Source organism: Cibotium barometz, chromosome 8 (assembly GCF_041138505.1).
Source record: "Cibotium barometz isolate CiBa-2024 chromosome 8, ASM4113850v1, whole genome shotgun sequence".
Lineage (NCBI taxonomy): Eukaryota > Viridiplantae > Streptophyta > Polypodiopsida > Cyatheales > Cibotiaceae > Cibotium > Cibotium barometz.
Window position 1 is genome coordinate 26754912 of NC_141053.1, and position 22156 is coordinate 26777067.

General features: G+C 38.2%; 1 protein-coding gene across 3 annotated transcripts; it reads left to right on the forward strand.

Moving 5' to 3' along the window:
- Positions 1–450: 450 nt before the first annotated feature.
- On the forward strand, positions 451–3115 carry LOC147636103 (uncharacterized). Of its 3 annotated transcripts, none has more exons than XM_086801529.1 (5): positions 451–587; positions 1086–1144; positions 1267–1334; positions 1975–2026; positions 2635–3115. In XM_086801529.1, the coding sequence occupies exons 2-5, from the start codon at positions 1094–1096 to the stop codon at positions 2911–2913; spliced, it is 450 nt and encodes a 149-aa protein (XP_086657655.1). In that variant the 5' UTR covers positions 451–587; positions 1086–1093; the 3' UTR covers positions 2914–3115. The 3 variants fall into 3 exon arrangements, with proteins under 3 accessions (XP_086657655.1, XP_086657657.1, XP_086657656.1); XM_086801531.1 differs by having other exon boundaries at positions 506–794; XM_086801530.1 differs by having other exon boundaries at positions 508–966.
- The last annotated feature ends 19041 nt before the right edge of the window (positions 3116–22156 follow it).

Here is a 22156-nt window from a genome sequence, read left to right on the forward strand (position 1 = left end):
TGTCCTTCAGGCATAGGGTGCTCAATGGGTGGGCAACATTTGGGCTACCAAATTACATGCACCCGATCATGTAGCATACCACACACCCACACATACATGCAGACAAACCAAGCACACGTGCGCATATGCACACACACACATAGATCCACACTCGAGGAAGAGGCGGGCACATATGGAGACATATAAATGCACATGTGTGTGTGCGCGCGCGCTTAGAGAGAAAAACTTGCCCTAGCATTGTAGGAGGGGGATTCTACATAGAGGTAAAAGAGTTGTGTATAGAGTGTATGCATACCCAAGCATAGGAGGAGCTGGTGGGAAGGTCATGATCATGATCATGAGTGTTATCTGCCGTTAGATCTTTCAACATTTGTGGCATCTCTCTCTCTCTCTCTCTCTCTCTCTTTCTCTTTCTCTCTCTATTTTAACAGCTCACTTTCCAACACCAAACAGCTCCGTCATAATCATCACTCTCTTCTTCTTCTTCCTCACCCCCACCCCACCCCCACCCCACCCTGTTGTTTCTTGCCTTTGCTGCCTTCTTTTCTCTGCCCAATTTTCTTCTTGACACCGTTTCTTCCGTAGTGGTAAACTTTCTCAAAGCCTGCACCCCTCCCTCCCTTCCCCTCCCTCCCTCCCTCTTCTGCTTTCTCACCCTTGCTTTTTGAGTTGCTTTTGCTTTCTCACGCTTGCTTTTTCAGTTGATTTTGCTTTCTCACCTTTGCTTTTGCTCTACGCTTTTTGTTCCCAAAAGCTGAGCATATTGCTTCTGTATGTTCTCAGCCCCTCGCAAGGTGCTTTCCTGGTGATTTTACCTGGTTAGGTGCTAACAGCCTAGGTTTACCCAATACCTTAGAAATTTAGGTAGTTAATTGCTTAGGTCAAGACAAATTAGTGTAATTAAGGGGACAATTTCACGTGTTTTGTGTCATTAGAGCACTAATTGCAGTAGAGGCCACTACTTAGGTAAGTTCAGGCATGATTAGGAGGGGTTTTAGCCATTTTTATCCTCTTAAAGTGGTAATTAGTGTTAGCCTTATCAATTCTGAGAGATAATTTAGCCTTCTTTGTGTTGTTTTTTGCAGAAGGCAACATGACAACAGAAATTCATGATGGCGCCAACGGCAGCTTGAAGAAAACAGAGGTGAAACTTTATCTTCAAGGCTTTCCTAGGATATTTGACTGTTGTTTTCTCCTGCTTCTCCATTAGGGGCTTAATTAGCACTAATTATCTTTTAGGGGCTGAATAATAATCCCTTTACTCAGGTTGAGCCCCTTGGGGAGCTTAAGGGTAAAGCAGAGCCGCCGAAGCCTGTCGATCTGTGTAATGCTGGGTGAGTTTCTCTCTGTTTCTTTGGTTGGTTTCATAACTGCCCTTTAAAGGCTGTTAATTAACGCTAAGCAAGGTCGCTTTGGAACATGGTTCCTTGCTCTACTCTGCTCCCATTTATGGAATTTTCCCATTGTTAGAGAAATGGTTTTCACTAATTTCCGCTGATTATGGTTTTTAGCTTTTCTGTGTCCTGGTAACTGAGTCTGTCTAGAGGTCTGGCAGCTAACAGTGGGCTCTTTAATGTTTGCTGTTTAGATGTCTCTGAGATGGGACTCATAGTGGGCTCTTTAATCTCTGCTTTTGAAGGCCATTTGACCCTTTTACAGGGGCTTAAAAAAGGGTTTAAGTTAACGACTTGCTAGTTAACTTTGCAGTTGCCAGGCAAAAACTGTTTAGGTCGTTATGATTCTGTCATGGAGTGCCAGATCTGCTTTTCTTTTTGTATAATTTTAGATCTAATTTTGCCATATTATCTGAGTCCAAAACGCCTTTAATTTTTAATGGTTTTTTTAATAATGATAATTAAACAAATAAAAATGTAGATATTTTCATACTTTTTTTTTAAAATAAAAAAATGTCATGCCCCTAAATTTGTTCTTATCCGAGGCGTGTTTTCAAGATTTTCTAAATTTTGATTGTAGGGATGCAAATGGAAAATTTGACAAAAGCGGCTGCGAGTCTCTTGCAGAAAAGGTAGGGTTTTGATTTGAGCAGTTAATGCTGACGTGTAACGTGACAGGTGTAGCAGTGAAACTTGGTTGTTGATGCTGTCGTGTACCTTTCCTTTGCTGACGTGTCATGCTGTGACTTCTTGCTCAACACCTTTTTATTTGCATTTTCATTCATATGACGTGTCACTTTCACCTTTGTCATACCCCCCCCTCCCTTTAGTAGATCCTTTTGGAGTGGCAAGTTGAGTGCCGCCTCAAGGGGGTACAATTATGATCGCAAATGGCTTGTCGCAAATGGCTCGAAAGCCGCCGGGGAGCCTACACAGATTAGGCTACACACCCATTTGCATTTTTATGTGTTTTGTTAGCTCTTAGCATGAGCTCCTCGTTGTGTGATGTGTCGCGCTCGTGTGTTTTTATGCTCTTAGCATGGCGAGGCTTGCCATTACCTGTCAAACATATCCATGATGATGTGCTAATTCTATCAGATGTCCTTGCCCACATCATTCTATGTGCCTTTTCTCTTTGTCCATGCACACTTTTTATTGTTATGTTGAAATGAAAATATTTTATACATATGCTTGACTTCACATGTCTCGTTATGTGATCTTTATCTTCCTTTTATTGTAGGATGAACTCCTTACTAAGAAATGTGCATCCAAGAGTGGCCCCGATACCATCCCCAAGCAAAAAGATGTTGTGCATGATGTCGAAGGGGAGGATGTGGAGGAGCCCCAAGATGGCAATGATTACACAAGTGAAGAAGAAGAGGAAGAAGGGGAAGAAGGTGAAAGGGTGGTAGATGGAGAGCCATACGAAGAGGAAGATGAGGAAGAGTATGTCGAAGAAGACGATGAAGATGATGGCAATGACGACGAATCTGAGCCTCCTTCGAAACGAAGGAAGTGATTCATGCCCAAAAGTGCATTTTCAGGGGGTTAGACATACTTTTCTTTTGTTTATTAGAGTAATGCCTCACAACTATAAGAATGGGGGCCTTTTTACTTTGTTTGTTTGTACTTTGTCACATCAAACATCTTGTGGCACCATCATTTGCGACAAATATCCTTTTCTTAGTTGTGGGAATAGTTATCTACTGTGTTATGTTGCATTGTACTTGTGGATGTTGCTTTTTCGTTCCTTGCATTTACTTGCATTTACTTGGTAAATAAAGGAGGTCGTAAAATGTTCTCCATGAAATGGTGAATGAACACTATCACTGATTTTTGCGTAATGTGGATGTATTATTATATGAAATATTCTTATCTTAACATTCTTAAATATCTCACCTCTAAAAAAATAATCCACCACAAAATGTATTGTACTATTAAATAGTCATTCTACTACAATCACTTAGATGTTTTATTCATCTTAACTTTCCTTTGCCTTTCATGGTCAAACTTGTGCACTTTGAGGCACGTTCCACTCTTGGAATTATCTTTATCAAATGTTATTTTTGTAATCGAGTATGAATATGAAAATGTGTGCTTTGATTTAGCTGTCAAATGGTGTTCTTTGTTTGACCATATCTATGCTTAATCCTTGATAAGGGTAAATCATCAATTGAAAAAAATCACTTGATAAGTCTAACGAGTCGCTCTTTGGTTGAATAAAACATATGATTTGCTTTCTCACAAACAATGAGTTTTATAACGCTTCCAAAGAAAGTTAAAATGGATGGTTATTTTATCAAGAGTTTCTTTGTTTTTAATGGTATGTAGCGATGGTTCAAGAAACATAAATTTACAATGAGTTTAGAGCTTTTGCTTAAAAGTTATGCTAGTGAACCTAAAGTTGAGATGGATGTTTATTTTAGTAACAATTTCTTTAGTTAACGATATGTAGCAATGGCTCAAGGAACATGAACTTACAATGAGCTAGAAACTTGCTCAAAAGTTATGCTATTAATGATATGTAGCAATGGCTCACCGAACATAAACTGACAATGAGCTAAAAACTCGCTCAAAAGCTATGCTATTAATGGAAATATTTTAATGCCTCTTACTATATGAGTAGGAAACATGTCATTAAGCTATGAATTCCCAAAATGAACAACTAAAGACTATAAATCCTAAGGTATAGTAACTCATGTAAAAATAGCTTTAAAAAGATAATTGAAGCAAGGACCATGTTCAACATGAACCTTAAGAGGCTTTTGGACTATTAATAGAACTATAACGAGCCAAAAAAAATAAAAAATAAAAATGTAATAGATTTAACTTCAAAAGCATTTAGAGGCAGTACTTGAGAAGGATCTTGAATGCCATAGACTAATCTTGATAAAATGGTTAGAGGCAAGGGATAAAAAACTTAAAAAGAACTTTTAAAGAAAACATAGTGAGGTCTTGAGGTTCATGAATAAGTGACAGCTATTTAGTGGGTTGTGGTGGGAGTGTGAGTGTGCGTGCGTATGAGAGAGTGTGTATACTTGTTTTTTTTGTGTGTGTGTGTGTGTGTGTGTGTTCTATCCTACATTCTATCAACATTACTTAATCAAATGAATGACGCAAGGACTAGCCTCATAATCAAATCACTAGTTTAATATATTTAGTCCAATCATCATATAAATTATGAAAATGATTATTTATATTTGATTCCAAGCTCATAGTTGGTGGAAGACATACCTCTACAAGTGTGGGATCACTCGACACCTTTACTAAGTCAAACAATAGACAAACCAGTCATAAATCATAATTTATCACCTATAGACAACAATCCGTAAACCATTTTCAACCATGGACAATGGTTTACGACAAAGTAAGAATTGAGAATTCCTTTCTTGTTTAACTAGTTTGTATATACAATTTGTAGTTAGTACCTCTACGAAGTCTAATGTATGTAGGTGGCAATATACTATTCAACTATAACTGACAAACAAGGAATACAAGGTCTTGTGTATAGACTTCATATAGAAGTATCACAAACACAAATTAGTACAAATTGGATTTTTTTTGTGATGTTTTCTTGGTAATGTTGAATTGTGCTCACTTTACCCTATCTATCTAAAATGCCAAATCCTTCCCTCAATTTGGTTGAGTAACTCTGTACTCATGGATATACTCTTTTTGAGTTGGAATATCGGAAGGAACCTTCTCTCACAAGATGCTCAAGCCACTAACCAAAAAATTCTCATTAGATTGATCATAAACCTTTGGCACTATGGCATAAAGTTTGGGGCATTCCAACACCAAATCATTGTTGATCAAACGATACCTAGTCAACAACTATGTCAATCTCTGAACTCTATGTTCAACATCAAAATATGAGCCTTTCTAGGCCATAATAGTAGCCCTAGACTCAATTCTACTAGTGTGAATAAAATAGTAAAGTCCTTCAAGAACTTGCCCAAATTCTTCATGGATCCACCTCATTGGTTGTCTGTCATGCTTGAGCATAGCGTGAAAACACTTCCACATCTACTCAACTACACATTGAACACTCTTTACAATTTGGACACACCAAATTGACAACTTCAAGGCTCTATTTAGAATATCAAGCACCTAAGGTTTGTGACTTCCATAAAATTTGAGCTTGTTGGAAGCCAACATCCAATATCGGTTTGTATAAACTACCACTTTTGTTTTGATAAATTTATCATCACCATTTGAGACAAGGTCAACTTGACATGAAGGGTCTCAGTACTTACATAACCCAAGAGACTCATCTGATCGCTCTAGATTAGCACTCACTCTTATTCTTGTAGAAATGTCAGCTAATTTCTCTGGATCAATACTCCTTTTTGACGAGGAAGGTGATGATTACTAGAAGTGTCAGCACGTATAACAAGGCTATGAGGAAAGATTTAAAGGAATAAAACTATAAACCATCTTTATGGCCTATTGTAAGCCCTAAAATCAGAAAGACGACTTATTGCTTTAGCATCATGGGTAGTGACAAAGGATGAGATGAACACATGATATTTTGGGTTGAAATATTCATGGGAGTCTTGAAGGGTTTTGTGCATCAGAGGGCAAGGCCTGAAGGTAGAGGGATGGTTGCATCATGAGTGTATGTACTATCTTTTTGAGTACTTGCAGGTTGTTGATAAGGAGGCTTCCCTTGTTTGTATGGAAGAAGACTTAAGTAAATTATCAAAAGAGGTGTTATGTGGAAAGGGGCTCCCAGTACGTCTTTCACACGACGAGCGAGAGAATTTAAGTATTTTTGTGATCTATAATGCAGAATGTATGCAAAAATGGATCGAATGACAAAGAATGGCAACAAAATATACGAAGAACATCCAAGAGGCAATGGGTGACCCATGACTTGGATACAAGAGCGAGTAAAAAAGGCACAAGAAGAAGGTGCTTAGGTTATGCGTGAGGAGTTCGAGCTTAGTCTCGAGTGTGAGAAGGAGGTAACACATGACATGGCCCACACTTCCAGTATTCTATGTGTGCACTTTTGTGATGTTAACATTCTCTATGCTTATGATTTTAGGTTCAAGCATACAATAGCATGTGGGCCTATGGACATCTTTGAGTCAAAAGAATAAATGATATGTGTCTTGCTCAAGACTCCTATATTGTTGCATCATTTCAACAACAGTCTTGTGGAAGTGCCCATGACACTAACCTTGTCGATGATGAGCTAGGTTATGTGGGGGATCTAGAGATAATATATGAAGTTAATTATTGTGTTTTGAAACATGTATAGATAAAATATAAATTAAATCAGTCTCTCACATGGTGTATTTGGTGCTAATTCTCAAGACAATGTTAATTACATGTCATTTTGAAGGTTTGTTGGTTCTGTGCACAAAATATAGAGATATAGATGCTACCATGAAAAGAGAGCCCACATGTTTTTGGTCTATTGACTCCTCCAAGTTGCAAGCAAAGAACCTTACCTTCTTCCAATGACTCTGAATAAGCATTATTTTATAAGAACCCAGATGGTAGTCCATGGTGGCAAATTATGCAAGTCAATCCTCAATGTCGATGAATTTTTGATAGCACACTGGCCTCCTTGCTCTAGGATAGCAACCATATGGCCAAGGAGGAGTCAACACCATCTAATGTGAATGAGGAACGTGAGGAGAGGAGACGAGGATGAGGGGGAGGAAGACCTCCCTGAGGCATTGAGCAGGTAGCAAAGCCTGTAAAGTTAAGAACTTTACCTATAATACCTGGGTTGGACCTAATAGAAGAGGAACTACAAGAAGCTAGTAAGGACAATGACGATCCACACTTTTACATTGACATTTTTGCTAGGACTATTCCTTAAAACTAAGGTATAATCCTACTTCTCCAATAATTCTCCTTTTATGATAACTTATACAGGATCATGTAACTACAGGTGGTAGGGTTGGCTTCTTGGACGGATCTTTGATATTTCGCTTATCACTACTATAAGGAAATTAAAACAAATAGATATTCGACGTTCAAATAATGAGTATAACATACAAATCATACTTCATAGTTGCATTGATGACACCTCTGCTAAAAGTCCTGGGTGATGGCACTAGGCCGCTGTGTGCCACTCCTCCGTGTCCTGTACAATTGACCAAATATAACTATTATAGAAATTGTCAAACAAATTATAGCTCAACAGAGACAAATTAATTATTATAGTAATTTCCAAACAAATTATAGCTCAAAAGAGATAAACTATAGAAATTATACAAATTGATCCTACGTGGCACCATGTCTTGCTCTCCTGACCCTGACCCTCCTCCTCCTGACCCTCCTACTCTAGACCCTCCTCCTACCAATCTAGATGTGCCCTCACCAGGGGCTATGGGTTTTAAGGAGCAGGCTAGCCGAGTGACGGGAGCCTCCAACTCATCAATACTCACGGTAGAATACTATGTCATATCCTCCTCTACCTCAGATCTGCTCAAACTGAGAGTGCGCAATAGCCTTGTGATGGCTATCAAGATACCTTCCTTCTCGAAGTTTGCCATGGATGTCTATACACATGCAAGAAGGAGATAAATCCTAAACCTACAAATGTACACTCACAATCCACTAGTAGGATAACACATGCACACAAACACCATCGTCACATTCTCGGTTAAATACATATTCTCGCATAGCCAATAATGACATCACCAACAAGATATTCAAATATGACTCCAAATGCCTCCAACAACAACAACAAAAACATAACGTATCTCTAAATATTGCCAATAGCAACAATATTATGAGAAATCCAATAGGGATATAAACTCGATACTTCAATTAAACTTTATAAAAAGTACATGATAAAAGAGAAGGACATAACTATGAGACTCCATTATGAGAAGTCCATTACACCTAAATCCTAAAGTACATTTTGCTGAGCTCGTTGCACTAAATTGGCAAGGTCATACACGAGCTGTTGTTTCTTGCATGGAAGTGATTAGATGTTTCTCCCTCCCCTTTGTGCTTGCTTTGGAAAGCTTCTCTTATGCTTTGTTTATGTCATCTTGAGTGCACCACGCTCTTGTATGCCACGAACAAGATTTGTGACATACTCCTTTCTACTATGAAGAGCAGTGCAGTATGCATCTTGATTGTTTTGGTATGTGAGAAACATACTATGAAGAGCAGTGCAGTGTGCATCTTGATTGTTTTGGTATGTGAGAAACAATAGCACGTCATTAACTATCTTTATTAATGTTTCAGGTCTAGACATTGAACATAAACGTGTGCAAATTAATTACTTTGATTAAGCATTGATGGATTTTCCCACATAATAAACTATGACTCTATGTAAATCAACCTAGTGACTATGCACTAATTGTATTCAACATATTGCTAATTAATGTACACGCTTACTTAACATCCACTCTTGCAACTTATTGCCCTTTCTAATCACACTATGATCTCTCTCTCTCTCTCTCTCTCTCTCTCTCGCTCACACACACACACACACACACACACACACACACACACACACACACACACACACACACACACACACACACACACACACACCCACACCTTCCATGCATCCTATACATACCCCACACTCATCTAGCCTCCCTCCACATATTCACGTGCATTGTCTATCATGCTTTTAATTTTGAAGAAATCCCAAATTGTTATATAGAGTTCACAGCCCATGGAAATACATGAGTACATGCTACATTGTCCCTATGGTAACCTACGTATGGACAGCCCAAATTGTTATATAGAGTTCACAACCCATGAAAATACACACCTACCAATACATGAGTACATGTTACATTGTCCTTATGGTAATCTGCGTATAATAAAAGGTCCACCAAAGCAACAATGATAGAATGACCTCAGGTGTAGTGTGTTATGTGTTTTGCTAGTTATTAAAACAAGGTAACACTACATGAGATGGAAGGTTTATGATAGCTATGAGCCCTTCAAAGGTAACACTACATGGATGGAGCCACCCTACATGTAAAGACCCCAAATAGTATGATACATTTTTGGGCCTAAAAGGAAATCTACATAAAAATTTTTAAAAATGCAAGAACGCAGAGAGGAGTACTGTAAAAATTATGCACTTCAAATGGGAAAACAAAGCGAGGACTTAGATAGCACAAATCATGCATAATTTTTAAATAATAACAACGAAACTACTAAAACAACATCAATCCAAATTACACAAATTATACATAAAATGAGAATCAACTGAAATTTGCACCTGGGCCACGATGTTTTTTTTTGGTGTGTGTGTGGGTGTGTGTGTGTATTAGCAAGGGAGGTAGCTGCAGTAGGAATGCACAAAGGGGCAGATGAAACAGAGAATGGCAAGGGCAATGATGGCCATGATGATGACCGGGATGAGAACCACATGGGAAGGGAGAGCCATGGCCCAAAAAAAAGAACACACACAACATAAGAGTTAGGGTTATGAAGCTGACATGTGCCCTTGGAAAATGCAGCTGTAGAGATCGGGCAAAAGCTTAAGAACGATGTGTCCTTGGTTTGTTCTCTAGCACTCACTAATGCGATCACTTACCCTACACAAGCATACATCCTACTTGGGAGAGTGTGCCAAGTCTACATAAGTCATCTCCTAATCATATGGCCATCCTTGGCTGCTGTCTAAACTAGGAATTATTGAGTGCTCGACTGCTCAGCATACTGGCTACTCCTCATAAAGGGAGTTGTACAAAATAGAGCATATTCATCAGCCCTATAGAAATAACACAAGGGTAGAGCATTAAAAGAAAATACTTTTCCAACACTCCCCCTCAATGTGCACCCATAGGTGCACTACCTCTTTGGTCTAACACCAAGTTGACACTCCAACAAATCTTTTCTTGGAGCATTTGTGAAAATGACTATATAATTCTCTGTTGTTGGGTTCTTATAGAATTGAAAAGCCTAGAGGTAACCGATGTGATTATAAGGCTTCCATGCAAGGCAACCTAGGTATCTACTTCAAGCCTCATATAAAAAATGTGAGAGAGAAGAAGATGAACTCAAGAATAGCAAAAACAAACCTACCTTAGCATACCATGTTTAACCACCCAACCATTATATATACTAGTGATCCTGGGCATCTGGTGTGTACCTCACCGCCGGCCACACACCATACTCACGTGCCCCCCCTGTCCCCTTTGGTACTCCCATGCTACACATCATTAGGTCTTTGTCCTATAGCCATCTCCACGCAACGTCCACGTGTCCCATGCATTACTGACATGCAAATCTCACATAGTAGTGTGTACATGTCCCACGTGTTTCTCCCGTAATATTCTTTCCTCCTTTTAGGAATCATTGTCCTCGATGAAAATTGACAAACTAAGGATAATGATTACGAAAGTGAAAATTCGTTTCCCATCTTTCAAGGGACGTCCTTTCCATTTTACAAGAAAGTCCCGAAGAATACGATTTTGCAATCATATTCTCCATTTCCCAAGTTCCAATCTTCTTTCTCTTTGTTCCAGGATCTATTCTGGTCCATGATCTTCTTAATTCGGTTCCTATAAAGAAATCATACTATTAACTAAATTATTATTGTTGTGAAGATAATGCTTCAATCGACTCACATGAAATACTGGGTGGACACATGGTAAGTCTAACTTATAAGCCACATCTCTGACTTATTTCAAAATCGTCCACCACGGTCCACAATATCTAGGCGCGACAACTTAGATTTACTTGCACAAAGCATCTTTGTTCTCCGAGGAACAAGTAGAAATAATTTCTCCCCTTCTTTAAAAGAAAGAGCTATCCTCTTGGGATTAGCATATTGAACCGCTCGATCTGTAGCCCGATGGATATAATATCGAGCTCTAGATAAATTTAGCTACATCTGAGGCAAGAATTCAGTTGCACTGGGTGCCTTTTGAGGTAATCCAGTTGTACCTAGCATCAACGGATTATACCCATAATTCAATCCAAATGGCGAAAAGTTTATAGAGGAATTCTTGTGCAAATTATACGCAAACTTGAATAAAGGTAAATACTTTTTCCCAATTGCTATGTCATTCTCTGACATAAGCTCTCAACATAACCTCCAAGATTTACTTTACTCTCTCAGTCTGACCATCAGTTTGTGGATATCTATCCAACATAATGGTATCTGGTAAGCCATGCAATCTAAACAATTGGCAATTAATAATTCTGCTATAGGGTAAAAAAGGAGCATATCCTATGATTAATGTAGAGGTGGGTTGGCAAATCTTTCTTTAATAGAAGGTAGTGTCTATAGAAAACTTTGGCGAATGTTTAAAAATTTTCATGATATTTGCTCACTTTTAGTGTAAATTTGGTAAATTTTCCTCTAAAATATACCTAAAAAATGCTACCTTGGTAAATTTTCCTCTAAAATGTACCTAAAAAATGCTACCTTGGGCTAATATATTAAAAAAGCCACTATTTTTTTGGGGGTCTATAATAGCCCAAAATTTTTGGAAGACCCTTGAAAATTAACCTTTGGGCTTAATTTTGCCCCTAATTTTTCCTTGTTCCACTACACGGAGCCTCAACTTTGTTCATAGTAGGAACCAAATGTGCCATCTTAGATAATCTATCCACAATTACAAAGATAGCATTATAACCTTCCTTGGTCTTGGGTAAACCCATAATGAAATCCATGGAAATACTCTGCCATTTTTCCTCTTGGAATAGGCAGTGGATGTAACAATGTGGGTGACTTCACATGCTCAAATTTAGTAACATGACACTATAAACAATGTGTCACATAATGATTAACATGTTTCTTTAACTGTGGTCACCAGTGGAAATGCTTAATGAGCTCAATGGTTTTCTTAATTCCTAAGTATCTATCACATGGACTATCGTGACATTCTTGTGTCACTAATACCCTCAAATCATTTGAGTCCGAAACGCATATCTTTCCATTCCTCTTGAGAATTCCATTGTCTATTAATACTACCAAGTGTATGTTTACCAGACAATAAATCAGATGGAACTGATTCCTCATCTACTTGGGCTAGCCTTATTCTTTGATGATCGAACATACGGATCCATCTATTGAGCTTCATGTATTCTATGAATTATCTTATTCTCGACTATATTGAAACTCATATGATACATTATACAAGACAATGCATCAGCAACAACATTCTCTTTTCCTTGTCAGATTCCATGTGATAGTCTTGCATTAATTTAACCCATCTTACGTGATGGCCTCTTAAATCTGACTGGTTAAGACATAAATATGTATTTTTTAGGGGTGTACTAAAAATTTCATATCTTCCAAATGGGAGTGGTATTTTAGAATTTCTCTTCTAAGGCATTCCTTCATTAATACGGCAACCTTATAAAATCATTAGAATAATAAAAATAATCATAAATATAATTGATAAATCATCATAAATAGAGGCATATCCATCATTATAATCCAAACAGGTTGTGAATTTACAAAGTAGGTTACTACATAATGCAAGAAAACAATGATCTTGACCTCGAGGGGTTCACTATATATAAACTCTCTATATTACATGCGTTCAAGGCCTAATTAAAAAACCCCTTATCTATAAATCATGAGTAAAGCACTTCACGAGCTTCTTCAAGGAAAGTTTGAATGATTTGAAAGTATATATATGCATCAATCACAATACAATACATCATCACATCATTTTGTCACACAAAAAAGTTAAACATGGCCACAAAAAATGATTAGACAACCAAAATCCCAAAAGAAATCCAAGGACAAGCTTTGTAAACAAAGAGGGCTACAAGAGGTTCTGCAAAGGTTCTGCTTTAAGCAAAGGTTCTAATCTGACTCAGGGTTGTATATAGGTTAGTTCTAGAGTGACATGGCTGGTGGGGACAAACATATTCTCGTTCATTCTGTCACACAAAAGAGTTAAACATGGCTACAAAAATGATTAAAACCAAAATCCCAAAAGAAACCCAAGGATAAGCTTTGTAAACAAAGATGGTTGGAAGAGGATCCCTAAAGATTCTACTTTAAGGAAATGTTCTAATCTGACTTAGGGTTGTTTCTAGGTTGGTACTAGAGAGAGACATGGCTGGTGGACAAACATATTCTCGTTCTGGGATAATCCCAAAACATGCAGAAAGATGTAATAAATATTCTTACAAGCAAGATATGACTTGTTTTCACTCGCTCTTTTAAAAATCTGGACAACTACACTTGGGTTGGCTAGTCAAATGGACCTCATATGTCATCTCAGAGCTGCTTGTGGTCACATGGAAGATTGAATGATTCAAAGGAACAATGATCTACTTTTCAATGTGTGCAATTTTCATTTAACGAGTTGTCTCTATTCTCTTGCGGGCATCTTTTGAAATGAATGGTCTCCATTTTGGCTTTCTCACAGTATTTGTTGTACACTGTTTAGACTTCTTCACCTTGGTTTGGAGCTGCAAGCCTCTCATGCATCGGAGTAGCTATTTTCTGTAGGGAGGTGAAACCCATAAATTTCTAACATTTATATCTCTGCATGGGTAATATTTGTTCCAATTTGCAAAGGCTAAATAGAAGGTAGTGGGGGCACATTATTTATATTGTGATCTGGATGCCAAGTGTGGGTAACATCATCATTTTGCAGAACCACATAAATTGTGCCTTTGAACCACCCCGACCAGGATGTCATCTCTCTCAGAATAAAATGAAGGAGCCACTACTCCTTCTGATGAGCTTTGGATATAACGATTGCATTTAAACTTCTGTGTGACATTTTAACCTAGATTTGGGTGGTTCGACGTATGGCCCAGAATGTACGGTTGACCTCTTGTTCAAAAATACAAATACTCTCTGGAACTTCATTTTGAGAGTTATTTGTAGGTGCTTCTATTGCATTGTAATGGAAGAAATCTCTCGAAGACCCCTTGCTTTTTCCATGGTCTGGAGTAGAGAAGTCAAGATTCTTGTGACCCCTTTGTTTTCGGTGCTTCTATTGCATTGTAATGGAAGAAATCTCTCGAAGACCCCTTGCTTTTTCCATGGTCTGGAGTAGAGAAGTCAAGATTCTTGTGACCCCTTTGTTTTCGGTCCCTATTTTCCATCTCAAACCCTGGTCAATGGAAATCATCATCTTCTACATCAATCATTGCACTTTGATGTGATTTTCGTTGCATTGTTTCTCTATCTCCATGCAATGGGTGAGCTTTCTCATACATTGGATGGCCAGCAACACCAGTATAAATAACATATGCCACTTGAGAGCCGATGGTGGTGATTTTCTAGCCGCAGCCCTGTTGAGCAATGTTTCCAAGTTAGGCCCATCACCCACATGTCTTCCAATCATGTATGAATATTGTGCCATGTCCGACACACAAGCATCGTATTGGGTTATTTTCTGCTTATAACCTTCACCGGCTAACCAGCTCCCATGCATGCTTTCAGCCAGGTTTGTTCGTGGTGTGTTTGCCACTTCTATTGGACTCTTTTGGACCTGAAGGTACAACATTCATTCTAGAATTCAATATTAATTAACTAACAATAGAAAACCAACAATTATATTTTCAAATCAAAGTCAAATTACATTATCATACAAAAATCATTAAGTTTCCCCAATGTGCAATGCGAACCTCCCACCAAGACATCCAATATCCATGGTAGGGATTTGAGAATCCTTGACCGCTCCTTCCCACCACCAGTTTCTTATTGACTAGCTTTTTACTAGAGCCTCTTCTTTATTTCTACAATTCCGCCACTTCTTACACATTTCTATGTGCTCTTGTTGCAAGTCTTTATTAACATACTTTTTAGTTTGTCGTTGGAGGGATTGCTTCCAATGAAATAGACAGGAGTGTTCTCAGTCTTCCACTTTATTATTTGGCCCACCATTGTAGACTGTTCGGACTGCCATCCAATTTTCCCTTGCCTCATCTGCCATGAAGCCATGGAAATCAGCACACTCATAGCCACATTCCTCCATGGTTCTATTTAAAAACTCCTAAAATAGATTTTGACTTGTTGTATCCTCTTCTCTCATCTCACAAGTTGCTATAGTCATGAGCTCCTACACATTGTATACATAAAACAATATCAAAACAGCCATGGCACTCCAATTTATCAGTCTATGTGTGTGATCAAATTGCACCCAAGATTACTTCAAATCACTGTCACGAGTACACCTCATGTGATTTACTAAATCCAGATGCAGGTCCCTTGGTGGACATTTTAAAGACAAAACATCTGTCATCATCTGAGTGACCTTGGCATGGGAAACGACTTCCATGAAAAAAAGAGTACATGCACCACTTCTTCAAAAGCAACAAACTATCAAATCCTTCACGAGTTGGCATCTTTCCTGCTTTCTCTTGTGAAACTAGTCTTTGGAATCTAACAAAAGTTCATTTAACACAATAAAACTTCAAGCCAAAAATGCACTTAACACAATAAAACCATGATCCAAAAAACATACCTTTGGTTTTCAACCAATGGTATTAATTCCTTCAGAAAATTTGTGAGTTCCACATCTCCAAGCTAGCCTAATTGTTCTATATTGTCTTCCTCAAAGTCCTTCATCAAAGAAGTCATGATTAACTCCTTGGCTATAGTCATTTGAATCTTCCTTGGATGGGCACTCTTATCCACACTCAAGACATTTGCAACTAGCTCTCTTGTCTTATCTATCTTGCTCCTTGAAGTCCCTAGTTGCATTGGATGTTTGTGATCACTGATGTGTATCATCAACCTTGTTAAAGATACATCATGGCACATAACATAATAAACATAGCAATTGCAGTTACCCACACAATATGTTGGCCTTTTACAATAATGACAAGCAATGCGGTTGTTGCTATCCTCTATTTTTGTAGTCCCAATGTTGGCTTCCTCTGGATTGATCCTTTCAAATAAGTGGTGTTGTATTGCTTGTTATTGATAAAATAAGGGCGTGTTATTCGATGGCATTGAAGAGTTCCAACACAATAACTTTTTCTCACTGTGCAGCTGATGGCCATGTTTGATGTTGAAGGCCTAGTCCATAGGTGCCCATCATAATTTTTCTCCATACCATCTGTAGGTTTAACATTTCCATCTGTAGGTGGAAACTCAAAAACCAGATTCCCATTATATTGTCGTGGCAACTTTGTTACATTAAAAGTGCTTGTCTATGTTGGACAAATTGCTTTAAGAATGTTAGTTCCACTGTGATTCAATATTTTGGATATTGCACTTCTATTTTATAGAACTTCCATGTCTTTATTCAATTTCATGGGCACTGCACTCCTATTCTGTGGAACTTCCTTGCCCTTTTTGTTATTCAAAGCGGAGTGATTCAATATCTGTAAGGATGCAGTCATCACTTTCTTTATCAAGATTGATAATAGCATCACCAACAGATGAGAAATGTGGTCGATTCAATGGGCTTTCTAAATCCACAACATACGAGGTGCTACTTGTTTGTGTCAGCTTATTGAAAGTTGCTTGGACGATACATGTCTTGGATAAGCTTTCATCCAAAACATAGTGAATACTTCTTTCTATGTCTATTTGACTCTCTATTGGTTGTGTTATATCATATAGGTTATTTTGAAGGATCAAATTCTACCAGAAGACAATGAGATGCCTTTTGAACCGTACACGAGAAAAATCAATGGTGCACTCCCTAGGGATGGACTACTAGGGATGGACTATAATACACACCATGCTTGTCTGAAGAGTTTTATTCTCTTTCGAGACAAGAGTATGCCACTAAGACACACCACTCTTCACAAGTTTCCTTAGTGTAAATTTTCCAGGGACAAAGGGTCCCTGCTGCTAAAGTCTTACGATACTTTCCCATTATCCCACGCATTCAAACAATGTTCAAATGCAAATCCATTACATCTTTAATGACTTGACATAGGAACACTAGATCCATAGATGACGTTATACATATCAAATAGAAGTGAGTGGAGCTTGGGATTAGGGGTTCAATATATGTAAACCCTCTATATCACGTCGTGCGTCCAAGGCCTACTTTAAAAACCCCATTATCTTTGATTTTTTCATGATTAAAACACACACTTTTTCTATTCAACCTGTGAATATCCCCTTTAAATGGTACCCTTCTATATGTAAAAAATGTGTAAAAAAAGGATTTTAAAAATCCCTTCTATTGAACCCACGTGCTACACTTACATATTTATGAGTGACCTGCCCAAGACTTTGGGGAAGAGTATCGTCACATTCGCCTTAGATTAGCAACGGATGGAGTCAATCCATTTCACCTTACGAATTTCATCATGGAGTACATGGCCTGTTTGCCTAGTTAACTATAACATGCCACCATGGTTAGTGGTGATAAAGACGAGACCTACCTTTTAATTTCCTTGATAGTTCTAGGGAAGTACAAGGTGAAGAACATGGATGTCTACTTGTCTCCATTAGTTCACGAGATATGCACTTTATGGGACAGTATCCAAGTTTATGATGCATCCAAGCAGTTTGGAGAAAGGGCTACAAGGACTACTTATGTGGAGCATGCATGATTGGTCGAGCTATGGAGAGTTCTCTGGTAAGTTGATTATTCTATGATTTCTTGATCGAATATAATTTCATGATTTCTATATTGTACATCTCACATTATTTGCATATCTCATCATCACAATGATTAGAATGTTTCACAGAGATTTCAATATCTGGTTATAATGCATGCCCCATATGAGACGGTATCCAAGTTTATGATGCATCCAAGCAGTTTTTTGGAGAAAGGGCTACAAGGACTACTTACATGGAGCATGCATGATTGGGCTATGGAGAGTTCTCTGCTAAGTTGATTATTCTATGATTTCTTGATCGAATATAATTTCATGATTTCTATATTGTACATCTCACATTATTTGCATATCTCATCATCACAATGATTAGAATGTTTCACAGGGATTTCAATATCTGGTTATAATGCACGGTATTCAAGTTTATGATACATCCAAGCAGTTTGGATACTATGCACTTTATGGGATGGTATCCAAGTTTATGATGCATCCAAGCAGTTTGGAGAAAGGGCTACAAGGACTAATTATGTGGAGCATGCATGATTGGTCGGGCTATGGAGAGTTCTCTGGTAAGTTGATTATTCTATGATTTCTTGATTGAATATAATTTCATGATTTCTGTATTGTAGATCTCACATTATTTGCATATCTCATCATCACAATGATTAGAATGTTTCGCAAGGATTTCAATATCTGGTTATAATGCATGCCCTATACGACGGCTTGGATTTGAGGAAGGTTTTCTACAAGGGCCACAAAAAGTATCTCCTCAACAACCATGATTTGCGAGAGAGATTTCGTAAGTTGTGACTACCATGTGAGTATTTACATATACATAAGAAATTGTAAGACTTAGTCTTGTATAAGTTTTCATTTTTCATACAATTTCATGATCTTCTTTTACTTATAGTATCACAAATTTGGTGCACTTTGGTCAGGTGGTCCTCACTTTTGAGTGGAGTAAATAGATAAGAAGAGAATAACATTTAATTGTGTGTCAAGGTAAATTTCATGCAAGAAAGTCGTTCAAGTGCAAGTGACTTGAATAGTGAAGTTGGCACACTACAACAAAAAGAGGGGCTAGCGGCGGTTATAGCATGGCTTTTATAAAAGGATTCGAGGAAAATTGTTGGGGTGTAAATGTCGCTATTTTTTTGACACTATAACCACCACTATATCCCTCGTTATAACAGCCACTATATCCCATGCTATTTTTTCCTGCTCAGCGGTGTTGTCAAAAAATGTCAGTGTCATTATTTTCGTCGCTCAACGGTGTTGATAAAAACATCAACGTCACTATTTTAGCCAGTCAACGGCACTGATAAAAAAATAAGCGTCACTATTTTTGTTGCTTAGTAATGCTGATAAAAAATGTTAGCGTCGCTATTTCTGCTGCTTAGCGCGGCACTGTGAAAACATTTAATTCAATATATTGAAGACATTTCTAATTTGTATACATAGACATATAGACATATGAAAATACATTTGAAACATAGATACTCCCAAAATCTTAATTATATTAAATCCCAAATGCCATAAAAGGCGAGTTACATCCAAATGCCATAACGGGCGAGCTACATTGAGTATGGAGTTACACAACATTAAACACTATAGGCTGGTCTCTACTCATCATCCTCCTCGTCCTCCTCTCCTATTGCCTCTTCATCATCTTCCTGTATCCCAAGTAATGTTAAAACATAAACTGGATAAATTTCTAAAAGCTTATAAAAAAACAATATAAACTTAGAGAGGGCATAGCTTCATAGTTCAAAACGACATCCTATTGTCACAACCATTCAAATGTGGCTTATAAAAAAAACTGGATAAATTTCTAAAAGCTTATAAAAAAACAATATAAACTTAGAGAGGGCATAGCTTCATAGTTCAAAATGACATCCTATTGTCACAACCATTCAAATGTGGCTGAGATCCCATTGCAATAAGCAAAGTCATACTCCTCTCACGGGAAGGAGAATGGCCCACCACATTTTCCTATGTTAAACACATTAAAAAAAGAACAATTTATATAACATTTAATTCTTTGGAAACCAAAGTTTTCAATAAAAAGTGGTAAGAGTTCAAATACTTACAAACTAAGGGAGGAAGGATGGCCTTGAACAAACCCAATTCAAGATGAGAAGCCCCTCTTTTATGCATCGTACTTAGGCTGCTTCTCTTTGTTGCTTGAATAGATCAGGATTATCTGGTACATTTTTTGGCCTTCTTCCAATCCTTTTCTAATTCTCCTATCGGCTTGATGCCATCATGCTTGATAGACTTGGCAATCAATGATTTCTTGTGACTCACATGACCCCACATACGATCTAGCATCTTAAGGTCATTAAATTATAAGTCATGGTGGTGAGACACATGAAACTCTGTCTTCAATACTTGTATAATGTATTGCTTGTTTGCATTGTCTTGATTTCTCTAGTCAATGCACCAAATGTTTCTGAACTCAAGATTTACAAGGTGATGCATGCGTGCTATGACATGCTTTCCCTTACAATCCTTAATGATCGACCCATCTATCCTTCTCACATGGTTAAGAAGCATTGCTGGGTCATAGGCATTTGGATCCACCACCTGTTATGCACTGGCACATCCTTTGCTGATGGGGAATTAAATTAGATCTATTACTCCCCCAAGAAAACCCCTACATCCACCCCCACCAGAACAACGACCCCCACTACTAGAATGACGAAAAGAGGAACTCCCATTTGACGAGGTTGTGGACTCGGTGCCACAAAAGAGAGTGGAGTGACCTGGTCATGACCTCCATGTGAAGTCCCATCACCTAGACGTGGACTAGATCTTCCAATGGGAGTGGACATGGGTATAGGAGTGCGTAACCTAGGAGTAGAACCACCCTTGGAGTACCCCCCATTAGTGTAGGGTTAATTTTGGAAGGAAGCTAGGGTGGAGCAAAAATGTTCCACACACTCTCTCTCCCATATCGAATGCGACAGACTAGTAGCCAACTATAAGAGATGCTCCATGTTCGGATCATCAGCGAGATGGGCACTGAACAACAACACATTGGGCTTCTCGAGTCTGGATCATCCCCCCACATGTCTACATTATATAAATGAGGCATGTTTAAACTTAAATAACACAAGAATGCATTAGGACCCTTATACCTTATGCATGCTTGAATTTAGAACTCTTATACCATGTATACATTATGCATGCTCAAACTTAAATAACACAAGAACACACTAGATCTCTTATACTACTTGTGTGATATTAGAACTTTATTGAGACCTTCTAGAATACTACTTAGATAAGCAGGGTGGACAGTGCCCCTTTCGGATGATAGCTTCTGAGGACTTTTCATATGCTCCCCACTATTAAAGAGAAAGCATACGAAGGCTACTAATGATGAGCCAGTCCAGAATGAAGTGGACGGACTCTCCTATAGACCAGAAATGCCTAGAAATTCCAATGTTGGAAGAGTCCATGTCCTATAAGGATGTGGGATGATTGATCATCTCGATGTCTTTCTTGGTGTATAGGTGGTCTTTACTTCACTCATTTCCCTCAGTAGATTATCCCCTTCATCCTTGGTTACAAACTTTTCCTCCGCTCTTGGCTCTTCATTAATGGGCTCTAAGTTTGGAATTTCTCCCCCTCCACTATAACCACATACTCGTGGATAACCACTACTAGCTTGACTTAACCAGCATTTCAAAAGGCCTGCAATAATGTCCCATATCTCTATGCATTATGCTCTAAGCCTAAGAGAGTAGAAAAATTGAAACCTCGGCATGTAGAGGAACATGGTAAGGAAATGGTGCATTAGATGGAAGTGGATAAAATGGAGGTGGCATAGATGGGGAGGGATGTGCATATGGCCTAAGACCTTGATTCTATGGTGGCAAAGGTTGCAGAGTTTCCATCATAGGTTCCACTTGTGCCCTTTGCAATGCTTCTGTCTCCTTGCCAATGGATTTATTGTCATTGAGGTCTTTAGGCATGTCTTCAAGCCCTCCCAACTCAATTTCATGGCATAGCAAATCATTCTCAATGCTTATTCAATATCGGAGCATCTGCTTGCATGCCTTTGCCATGCTACCTGTCATTGCAAAAAGCAATGACAGGTCCCCCTCTATGGTGAAAGTTCCAAGCAACCACCTGTAAAGTGAAAAAAGTCAGATACATTCCCTACCATCTTGAATATGATTTCAAAAATTCAAATTAAAAAAAAGCTCTTTCTTGTTTCATACCTTGCAGTAACCACTGGTCTCTTAGTTGGACCTCGTAGAGGCTTACGGTCCCTACCCATTATCAGATTGGGTTTTCTTGTTGCAATATTC